The sequence below is a fragment of the Platalea leucorodia genome (assembly GCF_965183815.1).
Source record: "Platalea leucorodia genome assembly, chromosome: 2".
Taxonomy (NCBI): Eukaryota; Metazoa; Chordata; class Aves; order Pelecaniformes; family Threskiornithidae; genus Platalea; species Platalea leucorodia.
In genome coordinates, this window is record NC_138824.1 from 31,579,869 (window position 1) to 31,603,888 (window position 24,020).

A 24,020-nucleotide genomic window follows, 5' to 3' on the forward strand; every position below is an offset into this window, starting at 1 on the left:
CTTCAAATATATGGTTTTTTACTAAAAATGTTTTGCCAATCTAATGTCTTGGGACACAGTTCATAAAAAAAATCTACAATACTCTGACTCTGGTAATTTTCAAAAAAATTATATTCATCTTATTTATTGAGAATGCAAATCAGACATCTGAAGTGAAATGTTATTCCCTCCACTCTCTTCTACTTCTTTCCAGTGCCCTTGCACAGCAGGCTCTTGTTTCACAGATTTGGTGGCCCGCAACATGCCAATATTTCATTAGTCTTCCACGCTAGACAAAAGGCATTAAATACTAATGCCTGCTGAATCCAATATCTGAAAACTAAGTGATTAGGGTTATAAGGCTGAAGGGTAGGGATTGAATCCAAAAACCCAGCCCTCGAAACAAGCTTCCTTGCTAGGTATTTATGTTTGAGAATACGCTAAATTTTTCTATTGAAGCCAAATTTGCTGAAAAAGCCCCAGTTAAGGATGTTGCCTTTAGAAAAACTTAAATTCTAAGTTGTGGCACCTTATAGCACTCAGAGAACTATTCTGTCATGCTTTCTTGCCAGGAATTTTGCAATTGTTTATAAGCACATTTTCACTAGAAGCATGAAGGAGTGCATTTCATATAAATGCATTTCATATAAATGCATTTCATACAAAAACTCCATCCAATATAATTTTTCTCCTTTTAAAGACAACGCATTATCCAATTCTTTTAAATACAGTAGAGTAATCCAGTTTGTATAAAGCAACCTCACTCCCCCTGCTGTATTTGCAAGATGCACTCTCAAATAAGGAAAGCTATTTAAGGAGGTCTATAAAAAATAGGACTGTACAACTGTGTTCTAGGAGAGAGAAGTTTCACAGCATGTTACTTTTTTATATTATACATCATTCTTCATTCTACAACTGACAGCCTTCTCTTACTAAGCAGAAGGTGGAACTTGGTTAATATTTTATAATTCTGCAGTTAAACATGTGGCTATGAAGAACCTTCCAAAACTGACAATGAGACCTACGCCATCTCCTAAAAATGACAAACTTCATCTTAATGTGTCACGAATCAATTCTCTTATCTAAGCCCTCATCACTGTCTTCAAAGTTTTGTAAATGGCTTTCATCAACCCTGCCTCACATACTGTTCAAATCACAGCTTTAGAGTAATATATATATATAACTCTTCTCAGAATAAGAAAAATCACATCCTGCCAAGGATGGAACCCAGAGCACACTGATGATCAACTCAGCTTTCTGCAGAACAGCCCTTCCCTTGGGCCACGATCCCAGGTGTCTCAGTCCTTACGTTCAGACGCTGCCCTTGCGGCACAGTCCGTTTTCCACACTCTGCCTCACCCTCTAACCCACTGCAGCTGCTGTCTGGAAACCACTGACAGCAGAGCTGAGAAGCTGCAAGCCACTAAGATTTCAAAACTTTTCTTAAATCCTGGCATTTTGAGGCAATATGCCTGACCAACCAAGAGAAGAATTCACCCATGACTGAGGAGACTCAACCTCACCCACTTCTCCCCACCTTTGATTTCTGGCCCTTTTACATTAGCAGCAAACCCATAACACTTCAATATAGTAGTATGAATCGACTCTCTAAAAATACCCCTGTTGAAACCATCACTGAACGAAACCCAGAAAGACAGACAGAAGAACTGGCTACTAATTCTCAAGACCAGTCTAAAAAATCTTTAAAAACAACTGTGGAGGGAAGGACTGCCACTCCACTCATAGCAGCATGAATATATCTACCACAGAAATGAAGATCTAAATTTGTAATGTATTTTTTCTCCCTAAGAACACAGAGGAACTTAATTACTTGTTGCAAGCAAACCACCTTCTACAGACCCATAGCCATTTTGAATGGATAAAGATGTTTGCAAACTCACCATGATGCAAAAGAACAAACACCTTTTGACAGGGGGGAAAAAAAAAAAAAAGGAGGCAGCAGCCAGGAGGCTGAGTCACAAAGCAACACAAAAGGACAGTACAATGGGTGTACCCACAAACATACATGCGTGCATGTGCTTGCCAGAGCAAGTTTCTAATCCTGGAACAAAATGTCTGGTTTAGACGGTGTAGAAGAAAAGCAGGAACGCACAAGGACACTGATCCCACAAGGATACGTGACACACTACACATACATATCTATTTTCTTTGACATCAGACAACTTCGAAGTCAAGACAAGTGTTTGAATTGGTTTATGCTAGGGCAAGCAGCTTGGCAATTCAGATGCACTAAGTATTTATCAAAAAAGTAATTGTTGCCATTAGATCATACGGGCACGTAGTGAAATGATCGCCTCGCGGTAACAGCAGGGCCCAACTATATTTGTTAGCAAAAATACAGAGAAATGGAATTCTACAATTTGACAAGAGCCTTTCTCTTTCTTCCTTGTATTTGTAGAATATGAGATTTCAGATCTACAGGGAAAAAATAAAATATTCATAAAACAATGAAATACTGGAATGTGTAGTTCCTCCAAGGACAAATTGAAAGAAATAAGTCTATGTAATGCCCATCATTTAATGTTTGGAGCCAACTACTCTGAAATGGAAAGTCACTAAAAGAAACATCAGAGCCTTACATTTGAGTAAACTTATGTCAAAACCTTGAAATTTTGTTAGGTCAAGGCCAAGTTTTCTTTCTAAACAGTTGAAAAAACTATAGCTAATATTTACTTTTCCACATACCTAAGGCAATTTGAAATTATGTCTTTTTATCTCTCTCTCTCTCTCTCTCTTTTCCTTATCCACTATTACTGTTGACATCCATATGTGCCCAAATGCCCTGAAGTTACCATTTGAAGTACAAAAGAGCAGAAGATAAAAAAAGCGCATTAATTCAGTCTATAGGTATATTTCATCATCTTTTTCTTTTAATTTCCAATGGAAATATTAGTATGTTTTGTAAAGTATACATGTCTGACCAGATTTGACAAAGCAAAAGAAACCCCTGATCTTCAATACCACAGCTACAATTCTGTATTTGGAGTCATAGCCAGTCAGATGTCTAAACATGTGCATCTTCTGAACATGGAAGAAACTGCAAATATTTACAAAACTGTATTTGCAGATCGTGGGCTTCGGACCCTTTTACAAATTCTGGCCTTGAGCCATAAAATTTTAAAAGTAGACCATATATTTTGCCAAAATGCCTCACAGTTTGATTCTAACATGCTAAGAAAACAGTGACCTGAATCTGCAAGGAACAAAAAAAACTTAATAAAGACAGACACACATGAAACAGTAAGAGAAAATGTATACTTACAGGGGAAATATCAATTATACCATGACCTTATACATCAAATTGCAAGAGATAAAGTGAAGGAATGAGAGTGTTTTGTATCTTTGAAGTAGAATGGGACATCACCTTAAAGTATTTTTATACTGCTCTTTCTGCATAGTGTGCTAGAAATGAAGGAAATGGCAAAGGTTCACGAAACCATTTTTTCTAAACCTGCACATATAACTGCTTTCACTTTTTTGTAACAGGAGTAAAATGCTGAGAATACTTCTTTTTGTGAAAAACAATTATGTGGCAATAATTTGCAAACTTATTAATGTTTATGGAGTAGAGAACTGGACTGAATATATTTTCTCAGGTCTAATTCAATCCCCATTCATGGCAAGTGTAGCCTTTCAGAAAACTTATCAGGAACACAGTGGGATGCATATGCAGCTTTCAGTTGTAGAAGTTTGTTACATTTGAAGAAAGACGCATTTGAAGGACTACTACACTGCATTACTCTGCACTTGAAAATATTTATCTGTTTTCTGGCTCAAGGAAAAAGAAAGCCAAATCCTCACATCAAAATGCCCCTTGTAATTCAGTGCAAACACATTTTACCTGCATGCATATTAATTCAATTCACGACAATTTGTATTTACTACTTTACTGCAGTAGGGATGACAGGACCTCCACAGTACAGATTGGAGTAGACCAATTTATGAAGAAATCACAGTTTGAAAATCTCTGATGACCACTGCAATGGAAAAAACTGAATGGGGTAACAAATGGGGGAGCAAATATAATTCATGTTATCAATGCATATGTGGGTGAACTACAGCGCACATCGTTTTTAAACACAAGGTCATCTGCTTAATCACAACTGGCTGTGAGCAATAAGTACCAACTATATATAACTGAATGTCTCAATACTGGGATCTCCTCAGAGGTGAACAACCACCGGTCAGTTGAACTGTTGGTTTCCCAAGTACTAAAGCCACAGGAACAGCAGCACAGAAAAAAGGACTCTGGATTCAGCAAAGAGCCCATTAGAGTAATGAGCTACATACGTGTTTTGGTTTTCACCTCCCCATTTAGTGGGAGAATTATTGGCTTCAGGGATGGGCAGACAGGTATTTTTCACATTTGCATGATGTTTGAAATACATTTTGAGAAACATTACTATATTCACACTTAGAGAAATGTAAGGCTACATTTTACTATTCCTTTCCCTGTAAGATTTATGTATATTTGAAGTGCTATCAATAACAACGAGGAAAAAATACAAAACCAGATAAGCTTCATGTATGGTAGTAAGGCTGTGCTTGTCATGAAGCGAGTATTGTCTTTCACAGTCTGGTTCAAGATGGCTTCAGCTTCATAACTACAAGAAAGTGCTTGCAATGTTACAGTTTAATGACTGTATATTGTCATAGTTGAGAACAGTGAGAAAATGTACTCTAAGTAACTAAAAGACAATTCTGCATGGTAAGCATATGTGAAATTAAAACTTTGGACAAGTTTGAGAGTTATGTATCATCACTGCGATACGTTCAGTTGGTCTACATTGGCATAACTCAACAACTGAACAACAGTTCAGTTTCCAACCCAGTGTCTAGGCTGATAAAACGCTCAAAAACACTGAAGACATGAACTTCCATTTCTGCACACTGGAAATGCAAAACACACAACACACTGATGTGCTACTTCTCTCACCTCCCTCCCAAAGCTACTGGATACAGTGGATAATCGGACATAATATGAGACAATGAGACAGATGTGTACTATACGATGGTAGCAACAACTTTCACCACCTGATTTTCTAATTGCAAGAAACATTAAAATATACTCATACATGTAGATTGGTACTATATAAAGAGTGCACAACACAAAGTGTTGACAGGAGACCTGTTTACCACTTACGGCAGCAGGAGTAAAATCCCAGCCCTAGAGAACACATCACTTTTGTCTCAGATACCAACACTGGGTTATAAAAAAATCATACAATTAATGGATTCTGAACTGATACAAGCTTTACGTCACTTTCTCAGGTTCACTAGAAAAGCAACACTGTTAAAACAAGACAACCAAAATCAAGACAAAGATCTGCTGAAAGTGGAAGCTTAAAAGTCAAGCTCCAACGGAGTAAGCAGGTGTCCACCGTTGTAATCACTGAAACTAGGTACACAGTTAAGAGACAGGCCTGTGCAGGATGAGAGCACAACTCTACAGCTACACACCCAAGTAACTAGTACCTTTTCCTCAAGTACAAAGAACCTGGAAGCACTCACTGAACTCATGCCTCATCACAGAAGACATTCTTTATAATAGACTTGTTATATGTATGCACTGGGAGCTGCTAGACAGTAAATCCTTTAAAAAATTCGATTTATCCATTGTCTAAAAGTAATTCTTCCATCTTAAAATACATATCTAATTATACATTTCAGCCTTTTTATATATGTATGGATATATTTAAGCCATGGAAACCAGGAACAGAACTGCATTTAGAAGTTTTTTAATAAAATTTTACAAGTATCTATGGAATGGGGATGTTTATAGTATAACACTAAATCATAACCATACGGCCAGAATAACCAGTAACATCCAAGTTCTTATACTAGTTATCCTCTAAAAGTCTATAGGTAATTTTTTTATATACTAGGCAGTGAGAAATGAATGTATTTATTTCACAGCCACAACACTGAGGTCCTTTGGTTAGCTAGCCTGAGACTGAATTACAAATTTAGTCAACAGCATCTAGGCCAATATTGTAATGTCAATATAGGCTATAGTTGAGGTTTTATATTTTTCAATCAATTTTCATTTGTATATTGCATGCTGATAAGAGATAAAATAAAAAACCATGCCTTATTCAAGTTTTACAATAGAGGAACAGAACACAGAACTGGAAGGGAAATGGAGGTCATTGGTCCTGAACTCTGACCATACGCAGAGTTCAAACATACCAAAACGCCTCCTCGCTAATGTTTGTCTAACTTATTCTTTAAAACCTCCTAGGATGGAAAATCTAGAGTCTTCCCAGATGATCTCTTTTCCTAGCTACATTGTCTTTGTTACATTCGTTACACAATCAAACATTACCTGCATTTTCACAGGTGATGAAACAGAGACAAGACAGTGACGTGACTTGCTTGACGTCACACAGAAGAATAGCAGATACAGCAATCTAACAGCTTATTCTCAAACTATCTTATTATATCACACTGTACTCCGCGATCTTCTTCCTGAAACATTCTAAATCCCCTGGCAGGTTATGGGTTGCTCATACACACTACTAATTCACAGTCATCTTCAGGGTGTAACATAGCAAGTGTTTAAAAGCAGTTCAACACTGCTTTGGGCGACAGAAGAAAAAGATTATTCTACGGAATCTGGAGGTAAACAAAATGTAAGTAGGAAAACATAACTACTCCAGTACGGAATTTAATGGGAACAGTAGAGATGACCAACAATCTTTAAAGTCACAGTACTCTTGTTAATCTAAAGGATAAAAAAATAACAATAATTTAAAAGATAGTTCTCTAAGTGCTCTTAACACAATGTATATTGAGATAATTGGCATCAACTCAGAAAATACTATCATCTGTTGAAGTGCCACCTCAGTTGCTTCAATATCTGCAGCATTCTTGGATTTTCACAAAAAGTAAGAGGCTCAGTTCTGTTTAGCTTGTGATACACATCTAGCCTACACCCAAAAGTGGGATAAGAGTAGCTTCACTGCTTTAACACAGTTAGTGTGCAGTCTAGGCAACATAAAAGAAAACAAACTATAAATAAAGAGGTACATAAGTTCTTAAACTAGAGCTGGAGGGGGGAGAAGAGATGGGACTTGCTTTCAAGATGCTACTCCCTCTCTCCCCTATTTCAAGAGATTAATAAAGATATTACAAGGAAGGGAAGCGAGGGAAAGGGAGAAGTTTGTAAGACAAAGGAAGGAAATTAAGTACCTGTAATTTGTCAGAGACAAAGCAGAAAGTTTGTGTGCACATGCGAACAGGTTATGCTGTTAGCACATTCCAGTGATAAGTTATATACATCAAGACTATAAAAAGTATGTGGAAAAGACAAAAGCCTATTAGATCCCAGGAGCGAAAGGCAGAAGTTGATTGTGGGGTTTTCTCCCCGAGGGCGAGCAGAGTGTCAACAGTCTTTCGAATGTGACGAATATCCGACTGCAGGATGTCATACGGAGAGCAGAGGTCAGCCTATCCCGAAGGGCAGCCATTAGAACAGAAAAAAACAGTGCATAAAATTAAAAATACAAAAATAGAAAGATATTGATAAATAAATTATCACAATATTCTAGCATAAACATGTAGGAATAGTTTCTTCCTAGTATTGCCTTAGTCACTAGACACTCCAGCTTTCTTTTATTTCCTCTAAATACTCAAGCTATCGTATAATACCAGAATGTTAAGATAGAAGAGCTCAGTCCTTCAAATCCTTCCAAAATTATGCCCAGATTCACAAGGGTGAGGAGGTGCATGTGATCCGCTTATTCCAATGAGATCTGTACACCTTTGTCCATCTGGGCCTTATTCAAATGCTTAAATGGAACCAGCTGTAAAATCTGACTTACACAGTAGCAAACAGTGGGTTAGAAAGCTGTTAAAAGCACAAGCAGCAGCAATATGAAGTCTCAAGAAAAAGTACTTAAAGAAATTGTTAGAAGTATGCAAAATTCTCTAACACAATAAATAATCTAAAACTTGGTATTCAAATATCATCTTAAATGATACCCTGGGATGGAAACTGAAAAAGTCAATGTAGCACTAACTCTACTTAATTTTAATAAAGTTTCAAAAACTGAAGAATTTGACACTAAATTCCTCAGGTAGCATTTTAAAAGTTATTAGCAGGTTAGGTTCCCATACCTTTTTTTGGAAAGTATCAATGAATTCATGTAGCAATTTACTCTAGACTAACTGTACAAAATGAAGTTTAATATGTAATAATAATATCAATATGCACACACAATATTTAACATTAAAATCAAACAAAGCAAAAACTAATACTTTCAAAATGCAATCTAAGATACACCATTTTATGTTGCAAATGAAGCCTTACTATCAACAAAGATGGTGAGTATTTATGGAATAAAATTATAGGAAGTAGGAAAGAGATCCCCTGTTTCGGAGGAACACTGCTGCTTTAGTGGCTTTTAGGTTTCACTTCCTTAATGAACTGACAGCGCACCCAATAAATGAAGACATGGAAGTTCAGATGTTGGTTTTCTGTTAGTGCAAATTTTTAAGGTCTAGCTGGCAATAAATTAAACTTTAAAATATTTAAAAGTCCCTTTTATCCTGAAAAGTGACTAGTGAAACTGGAAGTCAGAAGTATCATTCATACACAAAGAAAAAAGTGACACTTTTCTTTTTTTCTTTTTTGCTTACCATGCCTGGTTCTAGCTTTAACAGGAATTAAAAGCTGCAAAATTTTAATTTTGTTACTTAGGCCAGCAGATACACAGAGGGGGGAAAAATACAGTGCCTAGCAACAACACTCATTTTTCAGAATTTTTTCGACTCAAAATTCTAGTACGATAATAAACTTCAGTGCAGTTGTATTTGGCTTTTTTTAAAGGATGAAAACTCACAGGCAGAACAAAACACGCTGATCTTGTTTAAAAATGGGATAGGACTAGTACTGCATTCAAGAACATCTACATCCACAAGCTGCTTACCAGAGAAACTAGTTTTAGGGCAAACTACTCACTCATGACTATCAACTATGTAATATATTGCACTTTTACCAAAGACACCAATAAACCCAACAAATGCTGGATTCATTTCAAAATAGCATACAAGACTTAATTCCTACTTGTTGCAAGTATAACCCCAAAATAAATATCTAAGATACACTGAACTTAAATTTATATAAAAAATTTGACAGAACTGTAAAACAAGGACTTTTTAATGATTTTTGTCCACACACCCCCCACCCCCTGCAACAGTCCCTACTGCAATCAAATGGAGAAGGAGGTAATTTCAGAGTTAGAGAACTAGAGCTGGTAAATAGGCTGAATTTTTACAGAGACTGATGAACTTGCTAACCAGAGATTAACACACTAAGCAGTATACAGGAGAAGCCAAAGCACACAAAAACAGCCAACACATGCAGAAGACGCTTCCTATGGGAACCGCCATGCTGTGCTTTAGTGAAATTCAGCGAAACCTGGGAAGCCTGAGAAATGTCTCATCATTTTTTCTTATTTTTGTGTCTTCTGTGACAATGGATAATTTGGTGTTACATTCACACCTTTTTAAGGAAAATGTCTATATTGTATGTATTTTAAACTTCTGCAATGTAACTCTAGATAAAGAAAAATATAGCTTTTCAGTAACGGTGAATATATTTCCACTTAAGTTACCAGAATTTTACACATGCGGTGAAATAAAAATACCAAACTAAAACAGGACATGATGCAACAGTGGAAAAAGTACATGACCCCCACCCGAAGTCTCAGACAATCAATCAACCAACCACCCATCCATCACAAACACTGCCCTTCTTATTTAGGAGACCGAAATTATTACTAGTAAAAACTAAAGTGATACTTAATCATTAAATTTATGGACTGACTTATTATGTTTATGAAGCTACGTGATTAAATCAGAGTTGCCAAAATCATGCATGCAGAATAAGCACAGTAAGACAGAAGTGGAACGACAAAAGGATAACCAGCTGTTTGTGTGCACAAACCACCCTCATTCTACATGCTCCTGCAGTGACTGTGAAAACAGACAGCATTTCAGAACCAACCTTCTCAAATTTTGACTCTGGTAAAAAAAAGTCAAGAGTAAGTCTGCAGAAGTGCATTCAAGAATGAAGTCTGTAGTGCATATGCACTATACCCAAAACACAAATGAAAGGAACCTCAGAATGATGCTTTCAGTACTCTAATTGACAGCATACTGAACCACTTAACTCCACACTGTAGGCCAAATAGTGTGCATTACCGAGCCCAGAACGAAAGGGTGGAGAAAGGAGTCATACCTGATAAAACTTACTGCAACTTCATGGATGTCTCATGATGAAACTATGGAGAAGTAACTGATTATGTGAACTGATCAGAAAACAAGCATAAGTGGTAACAAAAATATACCTTGCATTAAACTGAGAAACATGATTACCAGTTGAACAACTAATAGGTGGATAGAAGATAAAACACTTGACACTTTGGTTGGTTGCTTCTTTGTTCTGCCACTTTAGCATACCAAAGCCTCCTGGTTTTTTTCTGTTGGTTTTACTTAATTAGTAATTCCTACACTAACATAAATCATATTGATTTTTAGAATAATTGTGGCTGACGTTGCAACATAGTGGACCTAGTTTTCAGAGGAGGAGGTGAGACGCAGTAATAGCTCCCATTTGCAGGACTTGAAAATCACAGGAAGGGGCACAGCTAAGCCTTTTGTAATCTGAATCTTTGTATGACTGCTTGAGATCCAAAAAGCCACTTCCTACCATCCCACTCCTTTCTATTCAGTATGTGTACACCAAGCAGCTGACTGAAAATTGGAGAGGCATGGCAGAAGTCTCTCACTCCCACCTGAGAAATAACTTGTACAACTAAATCGTGCTGCACAATTACTGACATGCTGCAACACAGAAGCTCGATAAACCTGCTGTAACAACTGGCTGTGAAAGATTTCATTTCATCACTACCTTTTATCAACAGATATTACCATTCTAGTATTAATCATGATAACTTAAGGCTATCTTTATTTCAAGCTATATGAAGACTGACAAGGTGTGTCTGTGTATGTGGGGAAAGTCTTTTTTTTTTTTTTTTTTTTTTTTAGATAACACCACCTAATTTTTCTGATCTGAAGAGGCCCCATAAAGGGCCAAAACTGTTAAGATATTACATTAGTGTAAGCTGCAGATCATAAAAATTAATTTGTGTCTTGAATTCTGCATTTTGGCTCGCAAACACTGAAAACACTTTGTTCAATTTCTTTTTTGTCAAAATGCTTAGAAGGTCCTACTTCTGATATGCCATATTTGTTCATCATTGAGAACTAGAAAAAATGCAGACCAAAAATTGCAACTTTTGCCTTTCAAATAACATATTGCACTTACAGGTTTGTTTTGGTCTAAATCTCACTTGTAATAAAGTATCATTCAGCCCACCACAAATCAGTTATTTTTTCCTTTTGACAGGAATATTGGTTAACATTACTGAATGTGCAGAAGAAAAAATGCTCTGTAATATGGATTACCAAGAATAACAGCTACCAAGAATGAAAGCTAAAGCTTAATTAAGTTATTCATTTGCAGGTTAAAATGGGAAAGTCTACTTCTTTACTACTAGTATGAATACTGATTCTAATGCGGCAATTGACAAGTTGAAGAAATTTCTATGAATAGTTTTGTCTTTATTTACATATATTGTTACTGGTTTTATGCAAGAGCAGTTGAAACCAAAATACTTCCATAACTTTCCATACATACTCATGTGATAATAATTCAGACTCTTCTGATCATTTTTAATACCTCTGGGATGAGATGTCACTAAAAAGAGTAAAACTGCATTAGAACTGGTACATTTGACACTTCAGAGGCCACACAAAGAGAAACAAATTAAAAAAATAGCTTTATTTTTTAAACCCAGAAAGTGTGAGAGGGTGGGTGCAATAAAGGTGGACTGGGTAAGCATTATAAGTGGTGTCAGCAGCAGGTTCATACGACATTAACAATCTACTCCAGTGAATGGCGCCATCCAAGTACTGCATGCCATTCTGAAAAATGAAGAGGGACAGGCACCCCCTGCTTATCACACAGCTACTGCCACTTTGCTTATTCAGTCTGTATCAGCCAAAAAGCAGGAGTGTTTGTCATTCTATCGCTATGACAGAGGAGATTAGGCAATTGGACAGTTTTTAGTTAACAGTGCAAAATAAGGTCGTCTTTTGTACTTTTCTAAGTGACAAAGATTGTACCTTTTTTGTCATATACCTCCTGAGGGGCACGGCAGACATTTTCTGAATCTTCAGGCTTTCAGATGCTTACCTGCCACCATCCCTGCCTCACATCAAACAAAAATTTTGTTTTGTTTCAGAAAATGATAATTTAGAAAGCTCTCTGATAAGGCTCTACAGGAAAAGTTAGTGGCAAAACTGGACACAAGCTGACTGTCCTACAATTCTCACACTTTTGACAGCCTACCGGTGCAGTAAGAGACTTGCTATTTAGTTTCTTATTAAAGGGTCACAACCATATGCTTAAAACATCCCTTTTGCATATGATCCAGCATGTCCCTTCTGCATATGATCAGGAGGATCATATGGCCATTAACAGAAAGTGATTTCAACATGTCACCCATTGTACTGAAATTCTCATCTGGCAGGTAATGGCTTTCAGAATCATCTACATACCAGGTCTTTATAAAGAGATGCTTGTGTTCCTGAATTTTGTATTTGTGATTCTTTGGTCAAGATGCCAACTCCTGATACTTATATGACACATTTGGATATGGATGCCATTGCATTTTTCTACACTTGGATGAAGTTTCCCAGGATCATTCTGGGGCAAGCAATTTTGACCCAAGAATTGAATGCTGAAAGCCACAGAAGAGACCATGCACATCTGCACAACACAGTAATTACTTAACTATTTTCTTGTTTTCATTTTAGATGATTTGACAGGATATTATTCTAAACCTGTGGAGCTTAGGAAATAGCATGTACTCTCTTCCATTCCATAAACAACTGAAAACAAACCAACAGGAACTATGACAACTTTAAATCCTTAAAAAAACCCATGCAGCAGAATTTCAAGTTAATTCTCAGGAACTAAACATGGACATAAATATCACAGAAAAGCCTAATACCTATGGGTACTAGGATCCATAAGTGGAACCTATTACTTTCCCATACAACGCTTGTTTTAAAAAAGAAAAGGAAATAAGACACTGCATTCCTTTTACTGGTTTGTCCAGAGGTAGTTAGGCAACGTACAACTCACCAGCCCGAAGCAGCATTAAACACACCATCTGTAGTTCTTCAAAAACTTTGACAGTTAACTATCATACTGGCTATCATACAACTTTGTATTCCTAATACACGTCCCTCCAACATGTAGCAAAGTTCTATCATCTACCATCCAGCTCCGCAACACGATAGATTTTCACAATATATAGCAAACATACACATTATCAAACTACCGACAGCTAATCAAAAAGAATATCCTCAGAGTACTTAGAATCTATTGTAAATTTACAATTGCAAGCCATTCAATTAACATTTAAGTGAATGAGTTTTTCCCCTTAAGAGAAGTTAACGCTTATTTAGATTCATAAGGATAGTTAGTTTATAAATCAGATTGGTAAGAACTGGCCTTGTGCTTAATGCTGTGTGCAACTCTGCAACAAATATATTTTAATAAAGTAAAAAAAAAATTCTAAAAAATTCTACATTAATTTCAATGGAAGCATTACAGAGGTGGGGTAATAAATATATTAAAATGTCTATTCATAGAAAACAAAACGGTATTTTTCCAGAAAGCTTACTTAGAGAAATCCAAAATAAAAAAAACAACAAACTTGGAGTAAAGGCTTAGCTTAGCCATCTGTAATATGGCACTGCAAGGATCTTTGTAAATTTTACTGTTTTATTTCCATTTCTGAAAGATCTCTTGACAACAATGAAAACAGCTCTTGGCCTTTTCTTTCCGAACAGGCTATATCCAGAAAAACCTGATTTGTATTCTAATTCACTGAACAATTCATGATGCATCAGAAGACAAAGAATTTTGGGGCAGCTTAAGAAACACTCCATGTCTACAAGCCCACAGCACTGAGATTTTGATCTTCTCTGAAGTGAAATTTTACCTTTAATATTAAATCATTCTAACATAACAAATTACTTAATTACAAGAACTAAATCAACCCTTACAACTTAGAGGCCCAGCCCATAACACTGAATTCTCAAATTACGTTTATGATGAACCATTCATTGGAGTTTTAAGATAAAAGTCTGCCCCTCAAAATTCCTACAAATAGCAAAAATGAACTGTTAGTTTTGCTGTCTTCCAAATCAAGTGCTAAAATAGAGATAAAATATAAAGAATTCAAACCGAAATTCTTTCCCAGTGTGAAATCTTTGCGTTACCATCTGCTCCCCAAGGGAGTGGTGGGGGAGATACACACAAAATATCCTTTTGTGTCAGCATTCTTGAAACACATACTAAAATGAACTCAGTCTTAATTATATTGCCATATGTAGGCAACAACACAGGGAAAACACATCACGCCTTTTTCATGCTTTCAGATTAAAAAGACCTTGTATAACACTTTTACTTTCTTTTTAAGGGTCATGTAATTTGAAATTAACTTTCTCTTAATAGGTACTTCTAGACCATAAGGGAGTCTTTGAAATATTCCCAATGAAACTCCAGAATTCATTACATTAGTTGTAAAGATATTTTTCCTTATTAATGAGAATAAACTACACAATGAATGCTGCCATTCTTAGATGAAAAACAGAAAACACCAAGCACTGCAATCTCCCTATTTCCAACTTCTGAAACACTTATATATACACATTATAGAACCTTACTCATGTGTACATTCCATACTTAACACACAATGGTTTTCTTCACATCACTGCAGAAGTGTTTCAGTACAAGAGATGAGTGTATTATTAGTCACTTTTACAATGCATACTATAGAGTACTTAATATTGTAAAAAAAAGGAAAATCAATAATTAAAAAGAATGAAGTCCATATTCTAAAAGCAGTAGGTAAAAACACAGTTATGTTGTATAACAAAAAAAATAGCAAACTTTTGCCTAATTACATATTACCTAATTACCATATTCCTTATTTATTTTCCATGGTAAAGATAAGGAGGTATTGGGGATAATACTGAATGACTAATGTAAGACAACAGTTGCAATTCTGAAGTGCTATGACATGAGCCACTTAAATGCACTAAAGTAGTATTAAATCACATTACTGAAAACAATTTTTTAATCATTTGTCTTTAAGGCTGAAAAGCTGTAGTTCATAAAGTTATCCTTCAGCTTTAAAAGTAATTCATGTGTTTTGCATTTTTGATCATCTAGAAGTGACAGACTTAATTAAATTACCTCTGGTATCCCCAGTTTTCTACATGCATCCAGAAAGTTTTCCACGTTTCTCCTGCATTTGGCCATGCTAAGTTTAGGCTGTAAAAACAAGAAAAAGTAGTTTATGGCAAAAGAACTCAATAACATTCATTCAGTCAATAAATTAATCTATTGCATTATTCTTGTACTGATGCACCATTTCCATATTTCTCCTGAAAACAATGCATAAAATTCTGCTCAACTTTTTTTTCTAACACTCTAAAAACATCATGCCTACAAATACGACCTGAATATGTAAGTTCTGGATGCCATGTGCTTTTACTTAGTCATTAAAGTCACCAGCACATTTAGATCTCTACTTGTTCACATCCAGTTTGTGAGGTTCTAAAACCTGCCTCTTGCAATGATCTGTGACAGATGACATTGATTTTCTGGAGAGCAAGTAAACTGATAAAGGATTTCTACATACATCGTGGGGAACAGACTTAGCTGTAATTAACAGGCTCTTACTCTAAATATTTTATGTACTCACAAATGTATAGTAACTATACACAATTTTAATGTCTCTGAAGAATAAATTTCCTATTACTGTAGAATTTCACATACTTCCATAATTTGCCTCGCTCAGGACTATTGACCAAATAGTTATAGAAATACGTTACAACAACTCACTATTTTACTTTCTCAATGCAAGATGTGAAACAATGGTAATTTCTGAATATCCACTTAAACCAAGAATTCACCATAGTAGCAGGGACTTTAAAGAACTAATTTTCTAGGCTAAAGTAATTTGAAGGCTGTTTCAAGCAAGTGAACATCATCAATATAAAGCTGAAACAAAATGAAAATGGATTTAAAATATATGCTTTTTGTTATAGAAAACACCACAAGATTTTATCTTTAAAAAAAAAAAAATCAGCAGCAAAACTTAAGTTCTTGCCCCAGAAATTCAAGTTTGTATATTTTGGCAATATCATATTTTTATCAAAGACAGAAGTAAAAGTACTTTAAAACCAAGCAACAGTAAAAAGAAACTCCACTAGACCATCTGAGAAAATGTCTTTTTCTTAACGTCTATCTTTTTGGAAGTTCTTATAGATTGGCTCTGAAATCCACATGCTATTCTCAGAATCGAGTATCAGGCTGCACATGGCAAATATTTCCCAATATGTACATTGCAGGGGGGGGGGCAGATAGTCTAAAAACATACAAAACCTCTTCAGAACCAGACTGGTATCAGAAGTCTGGAACAAAGATCTGATTGAGAAAAAGACATCAATAAACAGAGCAAATACTAAGAAAATTAAGTTTCAAGAAATGCACACACACAGATTACATAGATTTTACGACCTGAAATCTTTGGATCCTTAGGTTTGGCAAGCCAATATTAAACCACTACAGCACATGTTTCTGTTCCATAAAGGAATAATTTCTACATTTAACCCAACAGGAAGAATATCCTAATAAGTGCTGCAAGTGCTTTAGTTACATGATACCTGCTAAGCCAGGCATTGCTAAATGCTAATTTTCTTTTCAAAAGTGTCTCCTATAATAAAATCTTGCAATCATAGAATTTCATAGTGTACTGAACAAAAAAGTCTTTATGAAAAAAATCTGATCTGTTGCTAGATCAGAGAAAGGCAGAATAATTTTATTCACTTACAGATGTGTGTATACACACCCACACACACTCTATTTATATATAAAATATACACAAATTAATGAACATTTGAATTTGTAATAACATAAATGTTGCCCCTAACATCAAAGAACATTCATTGAACAGCAACTGTTTTATGTAACCAAATATCATTTGGTAATAAAACAGTAATTTTTTAAACATTCCTCCCTGCCCTCTGCAATACAACAAGAAACATTCAACTTACTACTGCTGGTGAAGGTACATGAATACTTCCTACAGACCGAGGACGAACGTGATTTACTAAATGGCAGAGAACTACACCATCCATCAGAGCAGACCCCAAGTCTTCAGGCAAACAAATCTTTAGTCTTGTTTCAATGTTCTGCAAATGAATAACACAGACACACTTTAATATAGAAATGGATGAAGTGGGAAAAAAGAGAATATATATCCTCATCTTCTCCCATGCTGTAGACACATATCCAGTTTTGGAGATTTGGTTTACCAAGAAACAAACTACCTTTTTATAACTAATTATTTAAAAACTAAAAACGAACCGCCTCTACCCTATGTTGGTCACTGAATTATGTAAACTTCTTTAAAAGAACTCAACACTTCAAATGCTGCTGTCATAATATGCATTTATTTTTATATATACATACAAAACCACATATGCATGCAATTAGCCATGTGACTGCACTACATGTGGCTCCTTCCTTTCACCATTTCCTCAAGTCTTCTACTTACGCATCTCAGATTTTTTTATCATCAGCACTTTGAATCAGAACTACATTGTGTTAATCACTGCACAAGCAGAGAGTAACAGGCAATCTTTCCCCAGTAGCCTAAAAATTACTTAGGAAGCATTAGAGTGATCAGAAAAACAGGTAAGGCAAGGCAAAACCTTCAGATTTGAAAGAGAATTTTTGGATACTTGTTAAGTAAAACTGAAGTCTCATTGAAAACGATTTAATATTGCAAAATAAAATATTTTAAAAATATTTGAGAATTTTCCAGGAAAAAAACCCTACAATAAGATTGTTACATATGATGAGTTTCCTACATTGTGCTCCAATCTTGAAAACATTCCAACACTATACTTAGAGATAACTCTCAGATTAACTCTCAGAGAGAATTACTTCCATTATCTTAAAATAGATATTTCTTATTTCCTAGTCGAACCTCCTTAATGTCATTATTCTCTATTAATACATTACCTCAATCTATGCTGGGTGTTTTAGATGAAAATAAATTATTCTCTTTAGAATCAAAGGAGAGTTGGAACGGATTTCTGAAGGTCACCTGCTCTAACAAATTTGAAATGAGATCAGAGCCTTGGTTAGTTAAGTTCTGGATATCTGCAAGGAAGGAGATTCCGCAGCATCTCCAGGCAACCTTGTTCAGTGTTTCACCACTCTTATTGCAAAGAATTTTCTCCTTATAGCTACTTAAAATTTCTTTCTCTGCAACTTGTGCCACTGCCCCTCATTCTTTCACTGTGCATCTTTGAAAAGCCTGGCTTTATCTTCTCTATTACTACCCTTCAGGCAGCTGAGGACAGTCATGTGATATTCTCAGCACTCTCTTCTCCAAGCAAAAGAAATCCAGCTCTTAGCTTCTTCCTCATACATCCTTTGTTTGGGTGCCCTCACCATGAAGTAGCCTCCACTGAACTCACTCTGGGGTTTCATTATATTTTCCCAGTTTTTCTTTTACTAGACACACTACTCAAGTACTCTCATGTATGGTCTCACAAGTGCCAAATGAGGGAGTGCATCACGTGTACTAATATGTTTTGCTTTCACCTTAGATTAATTCATACATTAGAAAACATTTTTGGTATATATGTACAGAAATTTATACATTAAGAATATATTTTGAGACTTTTTTCCAAATCTGTTACAAACAGGTTTATATAAGTTAATGAATTAAAAATTCCTTCTCTTAATAAACCGATTTGCCTGTTGGGAGACTACTCTGTATAGATCAGGGTACTTTTTTTTTTTTTTTGTTTTTATGAACACAGTGCACCTACAACACTATTTCAATGCCAGTTCATGGTTTCAGACTAGATTTAATTAAAACCGAAGACTTCAAGAAGTGGATCAATTCTCTTTCAATTTTGTCACCATTGAAGAACTGCTCTCTTTTTCAAAATCATCCATACCACACCAGCAGACAATTGGTTCCACTTAGCATGCCAAAACTATTGACCTTTGAGTGACAAAAATCAACCAGTATTTCTCGCTAGACTCTATTGCTCAAGAGTAAGTGGTGAATCACTCTCAAAATGACAACTGTCTGAAGTGTCCAGGGAGATATACAAAAATCAAATGGCTCAAATTGAGGAAAAATAAGTATGTCTCTGAAGAAAAAGTTTTATGAAATGGAACAATTTCTGTAAAAACACACTATTCTAAAGAAAAGGGAGGAATGTATGGAAGAAAAAACAGTCTTCTCACAATATATGGCTCATGTGAAGTGGTTGAGCTAAAGGTAACTGAGCATTTAGTTCTCTAAATAAGGAACCTGAGTACTGTAATAGTTGTTCCTTCTTGTTTAGTGCCCAACTCGGTTAAGGCTGCAGGTTCTGTGAAGTCTCACTAAATTCTAACATACCATAAAACAATTCAAAAGCAAAATATACTAACAGATATGTTCATTCAGTAAGTATGAACTTTATGACTTACATCTTCTGGGCTATTTTCTTGTACAGCACATAATGAGATCGTCTGGAGGCTGCTTCTCTCACTAAAGGACCCACTATACCAGTGTAAACTTTACTAATTTGAAAAATCTCACTATGTACTTCCAAACAGGGCCAGTCTTCTAGCTTCTGTCACCACTCCTTGACTTGTAATCAAACTTCTCACAAGAGACAACAGAACTTTCATTTCAGGACACAGTGCTTCAGGGTGAGGGCAAAGAAAGATAGTGCATGGAGCTGAAGGTCAGTTACACATTAAACCAGTATTACTGGTAATACCTACTACTAACACAGTGTAGAGAGATCCTTATTAAGTCTCCATGATCATGCCTGATATGGTGAATAACCTTGTTCTACTTTTCACTGTGAGGATTAGCTGAACTAATGCACAAGGCGGGAACGTTGAAGACATTATCTTTAGGAACAATTACTTGGGGACTTGCTACATACTTGCAGTAACTCTTAAAAGAAATGTAAAAAGCTGCATTGATGCTGCTGACTAGACTACTCGCAGAAGAACTACATCCTACTGCAGTTTATTACCGCTACTTCCATTTTCTTCTCCATTACCAATAAGTCTGTCTCATCTAATTCCTGCATCTTGTCCTTTTGGCACCATCCAAGTTTAGAATTGGTAATATACTACATTCAATCAACTACGCTGAATCTTCAACAAGATCTGTTCTGTTCAAAAATTCAGCAAGACAAAGTAAGATTAATCCAGACTTAAAGCAGGTGAGGGCCTGAGGTAAGAGAATGAAGATCTAAAAGGCCTCATAGTTTTACATTAAACAACCCGCCTTTTAATCACTATTTGGTAAGGAGAAAAAAAAAGTGAATCCTCTTGCTTTAAAATTAAATAATACAAGACACGTTATTTAAAATCAATGAATAATTTTGGAATTAGTCATTCCATGATGCTAATGACATAAGAACAAATAATCTTGCAATTCAGTTGCAATATCGGTGTCACCTACCACACTTTCAGGATTTGTGCTGCATTTAGGAGAGCAATGGTACCATCTCTTCTGTCAGTAACATGACATAACTGGAAACCTTGATAGGTTCAAGCTCATAACAGTCCTCGCAGCAAAGGCTGTAATTTTTTTTTTTTTTTTTTTTTTTGGACACAGATAGGTGTCACACAAACAGCACTACCTCAGTATTGGCTGTGTAACACAGACCCTACGTAACCACATGCAGAAATTTTTGCATGAGGCTCTAGCTTCTGTATTCAAGACAATGTATCAGGAAACCATCTTATATATTCAGATCTTCAAGTGATGACATATTCATTTTATTTCTAAGAAAGTTGTTTCAAGCATTAGTTATCTGCTTTAAAGAAAAGTTTCTAACTTCAGCTTTAACTAATAGATTTCATTATGCCTTTTACTTGCTAGACTGAAGACTCCTCCAGCTGTTAGGAAATAGTTTCTAGACCTCTCTACCTCTTAAGTTATTACTTCATCCTTTCTGATGAAATTAAATAAATTCATAATTCCACCAGTGCAAGGCATGCTGTTTAGCTGCATGTCATTCAGGTAACTCCCATTATTATTTCCCATTTCTACAAAATATTTCCTGAAGTACAGACATCTGACCGTGATAAAGCACTTCAGGAATAGTCTCATCAATGTAATTTGCAGAAGTAATATTGCCTGCTTTAACCTTTTAAATATTCTCCTACTTAGACAACTTTCCCAAAGAAAAATTAAAAAATACGTTCCATTAGCACGAATTAATTCTACCAACACATACCTCACGTAGCTGTTCCACAAGCTCTCTCTCTTCTCTCATCTGCTCCATTTTCCTTCGAATTGTAAATTGTGGGTCTATTGATTCCAAATTTCTTTGTGGTCTTAAGAACACTATGATTTTAAAAAGACAGATTTTAGTTTAAAAACAAACACCTTGATTTATTAATTTCCTATATGAAGCAAAACCCTTAGGCAGTGCCTCCAGCAAAAACTGTTAGAAAATTTCTCTGTCCTCAGGAGGACAGAAAAATCTGATCTTGGATTACAATCCTAAATGGATATTTTCTGGATATTGCTCTGAATGGCATCATGTACCATAAGTGGAGTGGATAATTTTTCAACCAAACCCTAATCTCAACAGGCAAGTTTTGTCAGATGATTAAGCACCAGCACTGTCCCTTAGAGATTCTGATCTGTACAAAACTTTGTCTCTAACATGGCAGAAAACACCTCTTACTCTTTTAAGTAGAACTCTCTCCTACAAGATGCTCAATTGTGTAACAAGCTGTGACAAGCATCTTCCTACACAGGACAAACTGCTTACTAGATAAGGTTATACTAAAAGAACCCCACCCACCAAACAAAGACTTATGTAGGCAGGCTTAGCCATTCAGTAAGTCTGCCTACATTAAAAAGTTGTATTGCAAATGTAGCATTGCACAAACTCTTCACAGTACTCCCTCCCACCAGTCCTGTATCACTTTGCCCACATATAGTTCCTTGCAATAATTACATGAAATCTCTGCATACGTGCACCTCTACACTTCCTTTTTTCATGATCAATGACTGCTTTGAATGGTTTGGAATAACAAGATGATGCACTCTCAAAATACAACTGTCACCTGTTTGCCACTCAAATTATAGCCCAGCTTGATTATTATGGAAAATGATACCGCTTAAAAGAAAGAAGTGTTTGGTATTATTACGTTCCCACCTCTCTCCTGAATGCAACAGGACATTTATTTCCAAAGCACAGTGTATCAACAGATACGTGCTTCTTAACATTTTGTAGAGAGGCATATGTATAACTATGACTGCACATACCCAAACATACAAAGGCTGTTAACAGCTCTAACTATTGTTTTTATGAAGAGTATACTCAGGACTTCTATTAAACTCCAGAACTGTACTGAATTAAAATTTCTGCATTAGCAACTCTGTAACAATTTATTGCAGACTGCTCCTAAATTTTTTAAGGGGTGAAATAAAAATGTCCAATCACATTTATTAAAACCTGTAGTTGCAATTTCCAAGATTTTCATTTTAGAAATAGTTCATTGTACAACTCTAATAATTGAGCTTTGCTGCCTCTCGCAGATGAAATACCTAGATAAAACCATGCTTGAAGAGTAATACCATATTTAAATGGTATTTTAATGCCACTGTAGCTTTATTAGCAGCAGCAACATTTCAAACAATTCTCTACGAAAGCATTAGTTCCTATTTATGTTCAATTTTGCAAGTATCAGACTATTATTATGGGCTTCCTTCAGTTTGGCCACAGCTATCTTTGTTTAGGCCTTTGCTAAGTCAATGTGAATGTCCCAAGACCTACTCCCTTCCAATTTCAGACTACAAACATCTGCTAATGAAAAGTAAATATCAACATTACTTATTCAATTCCATTCATGAATGACACATACATTCCACCACAAGGAAAAAGGCAGGCTAATCTCAAGGCAGTGGGAAACTACAATTAGAAGTCTCTAGATAAAATAAGTTTAATTGATTAAAAAACAAAACAAACCCCCACACACTCAAAAGCATTAATTACAAAAGTTTCAGTTATCCACTGAATTCAAAGAAAAATGTTCTAATACAGGAAGTTTTGGCAGTCCTGACTATTGCTTGCTTCTCTGCATTACACACGTTTTCCAGCAAGGGGAGCCCATACCTCACACACACCTGAAAGTCTGTTTTCTAGTCTTTCCAGAAGCGAGTTTCTGCTTTTTGAACCCATGGTCAACCAAGGTTATTATGTAATGTTTGTTCCAATAATTTTTTTAAAAATTATTTTGTACAAGTCTGAACAAGTTAAATGGGTAATAGTTAATAACACGATATGTATTCGACATATCACAGTCAAGGACAAACTTCCTTGTGAAAATTTTCATTTTTGTACTCAGTTACAATGCACATAGGTGCACTATTTATAGCACATCAAGGAATTCAGTGGCCTGAGTACTTAGTTTGACAACATTATCCTTCAGGTAAACAACAAAATGATTTAACCTGACTCTAAAAATAATAGACAAAAAGAAGGCTGGACTAATGACAGGCAGAGCTGAAGTCAGGCTGAAAGTTTATAGTTAGATTTCTCTTTGATTAATTTATTCAGTCCAAATTCAAGTAACAGTGAAGTTATAGAGAGTCATTTGCTAAACCAAAGCCTCCACAATGGTACGGACACTGGTCTTGGGAGACCTGTCTGTTCCAAGCCTTATAACCTCCCAGAAATTCTGGACTTAGCCTCCTCTATTACAGAGCTGTTGCCAGATAGTTACATTAAAGGTGATATGAAGTATTAAGATGATACATTGATGCATGGCATTTCTATATCAAAGGCTACACCTATACTAGCAAGCTACACAGGAC

General features: G+C 35.7%; 1 protein-coding gene across 2 annotated transcripts in view; it reads right to left on the reverse strand.

The window, feature by feature from the left end:
• The window catches only part of LRCH1 (leucine rich repeats and calponin homology domain containing 1), a 135,701-nt gene that overhangs the window by 5,161 nt on the left and 106,520 nt on the right, over positions 1–24,020 (reverse strand). The window contains exons 16-19 of one of the 2 annotated variants that reach the window (XR_014227385.1): positions 21,427–21,536; positions 17,206–17,343; positions 15,341–15,418; positions 7,192–7,449 (exon numbers count right to left, since the gene is read on the reverse strand). Coding sequence is in view for 1 of the 2 variants with exons in the window: in XM_082303716.1 (XP_082159842.1) it covers positions 15,341–15,418; positions 17,206–17,343; positions 21,427–21,536 (326 nt within the window). In the remaining variant the exon portion in view is untranslated. The remainder of the gene's footprint in view (positions 1–7,191; positions 7,450–15,340; positions 15,419–17,205; positions 17,344–21,426; positions 21,537–24,020) is intronic. The other variant, XM_082303716.1, reaches the window with a different exon arrangement.